General features: G+C 38.6%; 1 protein-coding gene across 3 annotated transcripts; it reads left to right on the top strand.

Moving 5' to 3' along the window:
• Positions 1–985: 985 nt before the first annotated feature.
• sec14l7 (SEC14-like lipid binding 7) lies at positions 986–9,020 on the top strand. 3 transcript variants are annotated; one of them, XM_076108241.1, is made up of 12 exons: positions 986–1,039; positions 1,739–1,814; positions 4,612–4,655; positions 4,802–4,864; positions 5,084–5,272; positions 5,803–5,898; positions 5,995–6,055; positions 6,153–6,236; positions 7,209–7,315; positions 7,414–7,553; positions 7,846–8,015; positions 8,525–9,020. In XM_076108241.1, exons 1-12 carry the CDS (start codon positions 986–988, stop codon positions 8,653–8,655), a joined length of 1,215 nt encoding a protein of 404 aa, XP_075964356.1. In that variant the 3' UTR covers positions 8,656–9,020. The 3 variants fall into 3 exon arrangements, with proteins under 3 accessions (XP_075964356.1, XP_075964273.1, XP_075964434.1); XM_076108158.1 differs by having other exon boundaries at positions 1,739–1,827; positions 4,604–4,655; XM_076108319.1 differs by lacking the exons at positions 4,802–4,864; positions 5,084–5,272.
• Positions 9,021–11,422: the final 2,402 nt, after the last annotated feature.

Below are 11,422 nucleotides of genomic sequence, written 5' to 3'. Positions count from 1 at the left end.
TCAATGAATTTGATTCAGATTTCTACTTATTTCAAAATAGTGCAAAGATCAAACCCACACCTGTTTTACTCAAGTATTGTACTTAAGTACAATTTTGAGGTACTTGTACTTCATTACATGAGTATTTCAATTTTCTGCTACTTTATGTTCTGATGCATATAATTCAGAGGGACATATTGTTCTCTATAACTCCACTATACTTTAATTTTATTTAATTCTTTTATTTAATAACTTGAGTTATCTTGCAAAATATACAACACAAAATATGATCAACAAATAAATAATGATGTGTTCTTATAAATTAATCTACCAGCAGGAAATAAAGTCATATATATATATATAATATTATTTATATTATGTTGAGTACTTTTACTTTTAATTATATTTTGATAAACAGTTTTATTTCAGTACTTGAGGCAAATAACAGATAATACAAAAATAAAATACTATAATTACAGATAAAAACAATAACGGTAATAAAACAGATTGCTAGTAATAATAAAACGCTTTTATTTATGTAAAAACTTTAAAAGCATGACTTTTATTTTGTACATTACTTTGGCCCATTCCTGCCAATGTGATGAAAACAAACAAACATCCAGTGTTTTTTTGTTTTTTTCATCTTATTTATTTTACTGCAGAAGTGTGTGTGTGTGTGTGTGAGACTGTGTGAGACTGTGTGTGTGTGAGACTGTGTGTGTGTGTGTGTGTGTGAGAGACTGTGTGAGACTGTGTGTGTGTGTGTGAGACTGTGTGTGTGTGTGTGTGTGTGTGAGAGACTGTGTGAGACTGTGTGTGTGAGAGACTGTGTGAGACTGTGTGTGTGTGTGTGAGACTGTGTGTGTGTGTGTGTGTGTGTGAGAGACTGTGTGAGACTGTGTGTGTGTGTGTGTGACTGTGTGTGTGTGTGTAGGCGTGGTGTTTACTGGTCTACCTGCAGTTTTCCCTCCGCTTCACTTCACTCACAGCTTCTGTCGCAGCAGAGATGAGCGGACGAGTCGGAGACTTGAGCCCCAAACAGGCTGAAACGTTGACGGAGGTAAACTTGTTATGAGTCGATATTGATCCTGTGATTCATCGTTGATCGTCTCAGAGACCTCGGAGTGTTTTGTTCTTGTCGTCTCTGGTTTCTTTTGTTGTGGTTTCACAGGGATCCTATGGTAACTCCAGCTGACTGCTGAATTTATTAATCTTATTTTAATGAAACATTCTTACCTCTGTTTTACATTTAATGCACTTAAACACACTTTGAGGTACTTGTACTTTTCATGAGTATTTACATTTTATTCTACTTTGTACTTTATTACATTTCAGGATGAGATATTGTACATTTTATCCAACTACTAGACTTATTTAACAGATATAGTTATGGCTACTTTTCAGATTAAGATTTTACATAGAAAAACATAAGATTATATAATGAAATGTTATTAACGGTTCCTCTTGTTTTGTTCAAGACCCAAAAAGGTTAAAATTATTCATTATTCCCCTAAAAAGATCAAGAAAAGTAAAATAATGAATTACTTTTACACTATTGTTGCTTTTTAATTAATTGTTTTAATCTGAATGATCGGATGATTTTTTGAAAAAAATAAATTCTTGTATATTAAACTTTCTTATTGTAAACAGAAGTCATGCTAGCTGTTTCCCCCTGTTTCCAGTCTTTATGCTAAGCTAAGCTAAACAAAGCTTCATATCTTCCGTACAAACAAGAGAGTGGTATCATCTCCTCCTCCAGTTTCGGGAGAGGATCCAGGACGTCCTCCCCGACCTGCCTGCTCAGCACGACCACTACCTCCTCCGCTGGCTCAGAGGTGAGAACCTCAAACCTGAATTCAGCATTCAGCGGGTTTTTGTTTCTCTGTGCGGGTTCGATGCTGGCAAAACAACAAGTACAAGGTGACTCCTTTAATCCAAATAAGAAGCAAAGATAAAGAACCGGCACAGAGCGGAACAGCCAAACAATTATCAAAACACACCGGACTACATATGTGTTCAGTTTAAAGTCAACATGAGTTATTTACACAACACTCGACTCAGTCTACCCTCTTTTTAAGAGCTTATTTAATATACTTATTCTAATGAGTGGAAAGTACTGCACTTTAGAAAAACTTTCAGGTACTTTACTGGAGTATTTCCATTTTATGCTATTTATACTCAACTACATTTATCTGACAGCTTTAGTTACTTTACAGATTAACATTTTACATTAAATAACATATTATGAACTAAAAAATACAAACACATTGTTAAAGATTAAACTTTTTACAATAAAGGTTTTTAGATTTCTATTTCGAGGCCGAAAGATGTCAAATTATTCAATATTTCCCCCCCAAAAAATAAATATTAGAGAAAACTCTAAAGAATTAATATATATTTATGTATCAGGACTGAGTTTCTTCTTCTTCTCTTCCATTAATTGTCTCTCGGCTCCTCAGATTGATCTGGTGACCCTTTGAAGGGGCCCGACCCCTAGGTTGGGAACCACTGGACTAAACTTTGACTGTATTTACATTTATAATAATATATCAGACACAGAATACATTATTATCTACACAATGAGTACTTTTACTGCTGATACTTTAAGTACATTTAGCTGATAAGTATTTTTTAAGTGGAGACACTACAGGTGAATAGGATAATACATTAACTAATAGATATCACCATGAAACTTCTCCAGTTCATTACTGACATTAAGATGATTATTTTTAGTATTACAAGTTTTCAGAAATGTTATGTTTAAATATGCAAATTAGGCATTTTTAATGGTAACTTTTGGTATATTTAGGATAAATTTACAGACGCAAATAGACAAAGTAGTAAAATAAACATCTAAATTTGTATTTTTGAAGTTTTCTTTCCACTAGTTTAAAAGAGAACATCTTATTGAAGCAAAATCTCGAATTAATCAGTGCATGAAAAAGGGTTAAACGCACAGACTTTTAACACACATGGCTTTGTTTTAAAGTGAAACAAACAGGTTGTTGAACTCATTTAGTTGATGCATTTAGCCTTCATGAAAAGGGGATTAATTGTCAGATGCTTTGAGCCAGGTGTTCCTAATAAACTGGCAACTCAGAATTACTTAATTATTAAAGGAGTTCTTTGGCATTTTGGGAAATATGCTATTCATTTTTTACACTTGTCAAGAGTTATTTGTTCAGATCTATACCACTCATGTCTGTACGCTAAATATGAAAGCTACAGCCTGCGGATGGTTAGCTTAGCTTAGCATAAAGACTGGAAACGGGGGGGAACAACTAGCCTGGTTGTGTCTAAAGGTTACAAAGGTGACTGTGCGAGGTTTAGAAAAAACATTGCTGTCTTTGTCACACTTTTGTGTTCACGTTTTACAAACAAGATATTAATTAGTGGAAGACAGTAATAACTGTTTCCCACTGTTCCCAGTCTTTGTGCTAAGCTAAGCTAACCATACCATCTCCTGTCTGTAGCTTCCTATTTAACACACAGACATGTGTGGTATCAATCTTCTCGTCTAATTCTCAGCAAGAAAGCAAAACAGCCTATTTCCCAAAATGTCAAACTGTTAAAGTGAGACAATATCTGTAACCTTTGCTGAACATCTTGTGGTTCAGATCTTCATCACAACTTAAAACCAACAGTTAAACATTGATTTTAATTACAGAGAATCGTTTTGACAATCTAAAAAGCTGCATTTAGCCTTTATTAATGAGGATTTATTGCAGAGAATGTCGACCAATTCCTTGAAAGCGAAGATAAATGTCCTCCTTGATCTGGTTATTCATTCATTTATTTCCTTTAACATTCCTCCCTCTGACCTTGTGGCCGTGAAAAATATCGTATTTACTCAGCCAGGAGGGTTTGATCTGCCTTTAGCTCAATAGTCTTATCCGACAGTAAATGTTTGTTTTACGCTGAACAAAACTCAACCTCAGAAAAGCTGCAGAGATTTTTAACAGAACGTACTTCCCCCTCATTTAAAGTCTAAACCCGGCTTCTAAAATACAATAAGTAGAGATATATACGATCTGATGAGTACAAGTTAAATTAGCTGCTCAGTCTCCATACAGAGGAATTCCTGTCATTTCTCTTTCCATCTCGTCACTCGCCTGTTGTTGAGCTGGACGTCTGTGCAGCACATCCTGTTAGTTTAGTGGTCCATAGTTCAGATTTGGGGACTCTGGGACGGTCGATCAATATTTGCATCGGCTGCAGACAGTTTTCCTTACTTGACTTTGAACATGTTTTCTATTGTTTGACTGGTGCAACATTTATAAATCAGTGATGATCAGAGAAGGAATAATAGTGCTTTGTGTTTTATGTTTCACATGTCGGACAAATACATAAATCTTTTGTCTCCTCTGTCAAATTAACTCAAGTACCCTTTATGGACTCTTAAAGTACTTAAGTACAATTTTGAGGTAGATGTAAAGTATCTAAGTAGTTTTCTGCTACTTTATACTTCTACTTTACTACATCTCAGAGGTAAATGAGAAGAAAATACTCTAGTCTAGTGCACTCTACTACTCTAGTTTATATACATGTGTATATACCTCAAATGTGTCCTTAAAGTACTGCTGTTTCATTTCTCTACTTTTATAATCAGTATTTGTTTCTGTCTCTTTGCAGCTCGTAGCTTCAATGTGCAGAAAGCTGAAGTCATGATCAGAAAGGTGAGCTGGTCTTTAAAACACGTTCATCAGTCATGTTGTTTCTACTGAACGGCTGCAGGATGTCCTGTTTATAACCTCTCCTCTCTGTCTCTGTGTGTCTCCGTCTCTTTGTCTCTGTCTCTTTTTGTGTCTTTGTGTCTCTGCAGCACCTGGAGTTCAGGAGGAAGATGAACGTGGACTCCATCATATCAGACTGGAAACCTCCAGAGGTGACGACGTTCACTAATTTACAGATATTTATTTATCTGTTATAAGAAAAACATTTTAAAATGTTCAACAGGAGGAGTCGGGGTTTACTCCAGGAATTATTTTGGATTAAAAGTTAAATTTAGATGTCTTATTGAAACTTAAATTATTTTATAGTTTTATATATTTTTTGAGGACGTGTCGGGGGGGATGTAATGATGACAGTATAAGTTCTTCTTCAGGTGATTGAGCAGTACGTGTCGGGGGGCATGTGTGGATTCGACAGAGAGGGGAGCCCCATCTGGTATGATGTCATCGGTCCTCTGGACCCTAAAGGTCTGTTGCTATCGGCGACCAAACAGGACTTCATGAAGTCGAAGATCAGACACACAGAGATGCTGCAGCGGGAGTGTAGGAGGCAGTCTGAGAAGGTCTGTGTCCTCTCTACTCTTCTATCATGTCCACTTGTCTCCTCTCCTCTCTCCTCCCTCCCTCCTCTCCGAACCTCCTCCCCTCCTCTCCCAACCTCCTCCCCTCTCCCCTCCTCTCCTCACATCCTCCCTCCTCTCCTCACCTCCTCCCCTCCTCTCCTAACCTCCTCCCCTCTCCCCTCCTCTCCTAACCTCCTCCCTCCTCTCCTCACATCCTCCCTCCTCTCCTAACCTCCTCCCCTCTCCCCTCCTCTCCTCACATCCTCCCTCCTCTCCTCACCTCCTCCCCTCCTCTCCTAACCTCCTCCCCTCTCCCCTCCTCTCCTAACCTCCTCCCTCCTCTCCTAACCTCCTCCCCTCCTCTCCTAACCTCCTCCCCTCTCCCCTCCTCTCCTCACATCCTCCCTCCTCTCCTCACCTCCTCTCCTCCTGTCCTACCTCCTCTCCTCCCTCCTCTCCTCTCCTCCTCTCCTCCTGTCCTCACCTCCTCTCCTCCCTCCTCTCCTCACCTCCTCCCTCTCTTGTCTCAGTTGGGTCAGAACATTGAGGCGATCTCTCTGATCTATGACTGTGAAGGACTCGGACTGAAACACATCTGGAAACCTGCGATCGAGACGTATGGAGAGGTGAGAGAGCTGAACTCGCATCACAATCACCACGTTTCATCACATGAAATATAATATAAATGTTATGTGATTAATTACTGCTCTCCTGTGCTGCAGATCCTCACCATGTTTGAAGAGAACTATCCAGAGGGGCTGAAGAGAGTGTTTCTAATCAAAGGTGCTTCATCTTGTGACTGTTTCTCTATAAATCTCATTTTGTTCACTATGTTTTGTTTTTTTCATCTTGAGTTTGTGTCTTTGTGTCTTTGCTGCAGCTCCCAAAATGTTTCCCATGGCCTACAACCTCATCAAACACTTCCTGTGTGAGGAAACACGCCGTAAGATCATCGTTTTAGGAAGTAAGACGAGTGGACAATAAGAATGAAGCCGCTTGAAAGGCTGCACATTTATCATTTCATCATCTTAGCTTAGCATGTTAGCATGCTCATGTTGCACACTGTAAACATACTCTGTTACAAGTAAAAGTACTAATACCACACTGTAAAGATACTCTGTTACAAGTAAAAGTACTAATACCACACTGTAAAGATACTCTGTTACAAGTAAAAGTACTAATACCACACTGTAAAGATACTCTGTTACAGTAAAAGTACTAATACCACACTGTAAAGATACTCTGTTACAGTAAAAGTACTAATACCACACTGTAAAGATACTCTGTTACAGTAAAAGTACTAATACCACACTGTAAAGATACTCTGTTACAGTAAAAGTACTAATACCACGCTGTAAAGATACTCTGTTACAGTAAAAGTACTAATACCACGCTGTAAAGATACTCTGTTACAGTAAAAGTACTAATACCACACTGTAAAGATACTCTGTTACAGTAAAAGTACTAATACCACACTGTAAAGATACTCTGTTACAGTAAAAGTACTAATACCACACTGTAAAGATACTCTGTTACAGTAAAAGTACTAATACCACACTGTAAAGATACTCTGTTACAGTAAAAGTACTAATACCACACTGTAAAGATACTCTGTTACAGTAAAAGTACTAATACCACGCTGTAAAGATACTCTGTTACAAGTAAAAGTACTAATACCACACTGTAAAGATACTCTGTTACAAGTAAAAGTACTAATACCACACTGTAAAGATACTCTGTTACAGTAAAAGTACTAATACCACACTGTAAAGATACTCTGTTACAAGTAAAAGTACTAATACCACACTGTAAAGATACTCTGTTACAGTAAAAGTACTAATACCACACTGTAAAGATACTCTGTTACAGTAACCATTAAAGAAATGACTGAAACCATCACAATAGTTACTAATTGATTACCTTCCTGTGTTTGTAGGTAACTGGCAGGAGGTGTTGCGTAAACACATCGACCCGGAGCAGCTTCCTGTGGTCTACGGAGGAACCCTGACCGACCCGGACGGAGACCCTCGCTGCAGAACCATGGTGAGAGAGGAGAACAGGGGGAGAGAGGAGAGCAGGGGGAGCTGTGGGAGAGTCTTTCTAAATGACCGGGACTGAACCGGTGGATGTTTCCGTTGCAGATAAAGTACGGCGGTACGGTTCCCAAGTCGTACTACGTCCAGGACTCGGTGACGGTTCAGTACGACAACAGTGTGACCGTCAGCCGGGGATCCGTCTTCCAGCTGGAGTTTGATGTTTCAGCAGCCAGCAGCCTTCTGAGGTACAACACAAGTATTTATTTTAATATTTAGCAGCTGAAAATATCATACTTGGTTTATCAGCTCGGTACGACATGAATCTTCTTAATTGTATGAGAATCGCTTACAAACACGCTTACATGCATATATATGCACATGCATAATACTTACATAATAGACAGGTAAGAAATAAAATAAACAAGCTACAGTACTGATTGTGTGAATAAACATGGTGGCTAGTTTGTTTATTTTTGCAGATGCAGCAGTTAAAATATACAGTTTGATAATGACATCAGATACCATGTGTTTCCTCAGGTGTCAGTTTGCCAGTGACGGAGCAGATATCGGGTTCGGCGTGTACCGTCGGACCAAAGAGGGCAACGGTCAGAAGGTGTCTGAGATGCTTCAGGTTCTGCCCAGCGAACGCTACAACGCTCACCTGGTCCCTGAAGACCGCCGGCTCACCTGCCCCGAGCCTGGCGTCTGTGAGTCCTACTGAGTGAAGGCTAGAGAGGCTGTTAGATTGAAGAGCTGAAAACATGAAGGCAAGGCAGCTTTATTTAAAGGGACAGTGTGTGAGATCTGGCGCCATCTAGTGGTGAGTTTGTAGATTGCAACCAACTGAAACTTCTCCCGTGTGCCAAAATCAGAATGTCCTCCATATGGAGATAGAAACGCTTTATTCTGGGCCAGCGGTGGACCGGTCTCTGCTGGAGGATCTGGGTCTGTCCACGGTGGACCGGTCTCTGCTGGAGTCTGAAGGAGGTTCTGGTGAACCTGCATGAGTTCATCTGGTTTCACCAGAATCTGACCCGGTGGCTCCGATGACGAGCATTAAGAATAACGCTATAGAAACAGACCATCTTCTCTCTGATGGTCTCTTTACTGATGGAGGTCTGATAGAGGATCAGGACTAAACTGAGACTGGTTCAGAACCAGTTAAAAGTTACTCACAGTAACTTTAACTAACTCTAGTTTCCTTCTGTTTCTGCAGACGTGCTGTGTTTTGATAACAGCTACAGCTTCCTGCAGTCTAAGAAGGTGAGCTACAAAGTCGAGGTTCTTCCTCCTCCGGACGGACAGATTCCGAGTCCTCACAGCCAAGGAGACCGGAGGCTGCAGTGACCGACAGCACGGATCCATGAGTGACGGAGTTCACCGAGTATCGCCGATCACTGACGGCAAAATCAATGCTTTTACATCAGGGCTGCATCAAGCCTCTTCTTTGGGGCCTCAGGGCAAAAAACACGAGCTGTGGACTCCAGTCTGAACATTGTGTTTGTATCAGTTCAGTAGTCGTAATCAGCCGGTGGTAACTTGATTAAATAGTGTTACTTTTTGTGGAGCATTTAGCAGCTAAAGTAACACATACTTCCCTCCGTAGTTCATTGATTATCATGGCAGCAATATTAAATAATCGGCGCTTTAAAATGCAAACTATAAACCGACGTTCTTCAGGAGAAATCAACCAGAAGGGAATCAGGTTTCTAGAGTCCTCGACCCTGATAATGAACACCAGGTTTCTGTGATGTATAAGAAAACGCACTGAGTGATGTCACGGTGTACTCACACACCCTGGAGTACACCGTGACATCACCGCAGCAAGCCCACAACGAGACTCTCTGCAGGTGTTGAGTTGCTCTTTAAAGCGTATCGCTGAACAGATTTAAGTTTACTGTCGGTTACACACTTGAAACACATCTCAGGATCGACTGTCGTCCCAGAACACTGACGACATGTTTTCACTGTTCGAATTCCAACAGGGAAATATTTACAGCGTGGATTGTGCTGCTTTATATTACAAAAATTAATCTCTATAGCTTTATTTTACTAAACTAAGGTCATTCTAGTTATGGATGGATTAATGAACAGGCCTACCTGAGGGCCAAAGCGTCAGGGGCCCCCTGGCCTTCACCTATGAAATGTCACTCAAAGAGACGCGTCTCAACCAGATAGAGACTCAACATGTCCACTAAGAGACCAAAACAACCACAAAGAGACACAAACAGACCACGAAGAAACCTAAAACGACGGCTAAGAGACACAGACTACAGAGAAACCGAAACAACCTCAAAACGACACAAAGAGATTCACAAAGACTGTGAAAAGGGTGAAAACAACCTCAAAGAGACACAAAATGACACTTAAATCGACAATATAGAGACACAAAAAGACTACAAAGACACCAAAACAACCACAAGAGACCAAAACAACTACAATAAGACTCACAACTATGAAAAGGATGAAAATAACCTCAAAGAGACACAAAATGACCACTAAGACACTTAAATAGACGATGAAGAGACACAAAGACTACAAAGACACCAAAACAACCTCAAAGAGACACAAAACAACCTCAAAGAGAGGATAAACAAGGATAAAGCCATTGTGTTGTAAGTAGAGGAGGGGGTGTCTCATAATCCGCTCATGATACAAACATGAATGTTTTAAAGATGTAGACGTAGCAGAACGTAACAAGCTGCTCTCTAATATTCAGCAGTGTTTGTGTCTTAAACATAACTGAATAACAGTCTTTAAAATAACACATAACGTGTAGCACTATAAGCACACAGAGGGTTGGAGATGTTAGTTTAAACTAATTATAAGAAGAGAAACGGCTGCAGGTAGATAATCGATGAGATAAAGATTTACTGACAATTCAGGACGATAATGAAGATAAATATTATTTTTAGAACTTGTTTCAGCAGCATTTCAAAGGTTAACTGCATGAACTCGTTGGTCATTTAATGACTGAAGCTTTACGGTGTTGTACTTTAAGAAGACGTTCGAGTGTTTCGTGTTTGAACGAAGAAGAAAGACGTCACTGAAGAGACGAAAGGAGCAAAGTTACGACCTGCGCCGACTTCACGAAGGACATCAGTAGATTTCTGTCATAATTAAACATTTATTCTGCTCATAATTGTTTCAATCTATTATTAGATTGTTATGTAATCTGTTGAAATTAAGGATGTTTTTATGCTAAATCTAAATATTGAAAAACAACTTGAAGTCGTTACGATGACGGGATTTACAAAATATATTTTTTAATTTATGAAGAATCTTCTGTTACGTTTAATTTGTGTATTTCTTGTAATAAAAGCAGAAATTGTGTATTGAACAGAAACTGTTGGTATTTAATATTCTAATCTAAAACACGATAATATAAACTACTACTACAATTCAATTTTAATTCTATATATAAATTATTATTATTTAATTATATTCTTCCAAAATGTTAAGCCACTATAATATATACATATATATTATTCATTAATCAGTGAAGATAAGCGGATGTGTAACATTTAAATAATCTCCTAAATCTTAATAATTTACAAACACAAATAAATATTTAAACTATTTTTACAGTAACTTCACACAGAATCAGTTGAACTGGTTTGACCACCAGGTGGCAGTGAGAGAGGAAATGTTGTGTTACATAACTGTCACTAAACATTAGGACCCAACAATAAAGATGGTGAAGAAATATTAAAATAAGAGTTTAATGCAGTGATTTAAAGTTCAAATACTGAAAAGGGTAAAAGGTCTATTTGAGCAACACTCGTTTAATTAAAAGTACCATTAAGACAGTTATTATTATTATTAGTAGTATTGTATTATAAGACTTTTAATCATTATTACACCAATAATAATATCTGTCATATAATAACATTTGCATTGTTTTGTACTTATCATTGTTATTATTATTATTATTAACATGTGAAGTCCAAGCTGTGCAGCTATTTTAGTTAAGTCACATGCGTTCTTAAGGCGGTTATTATTTAATATATTATTATAATTAATGCTATTATTATACAGACAGATGAAGTCCCAGGAGCAGAGCAGGCCTGGCTCGGTGCCAGAGGGGTGCGGGATGGTGCAGGATGGGGGGGGG

Source organism: Anarhichas minor, unplaced genomic scaffold (genome assembly GCF_050575085.1).
Source record: "Anarhichas minor isolate MPS153535 unplaced genomic scaffold, ASM5057508v1 ptg000002l, whole genome shotgun sequence".
In the NCBI taxonomy this organism is placed as follows: Eukaryota; Metazoa; Chordata; class Actinopteri; order Perciformes; family Anarhichadidae; genus Anarhichas; species Anarhichas minor.
This window is presented reverse-complemented; position numbering and strand designations above follow the sequence as displayed.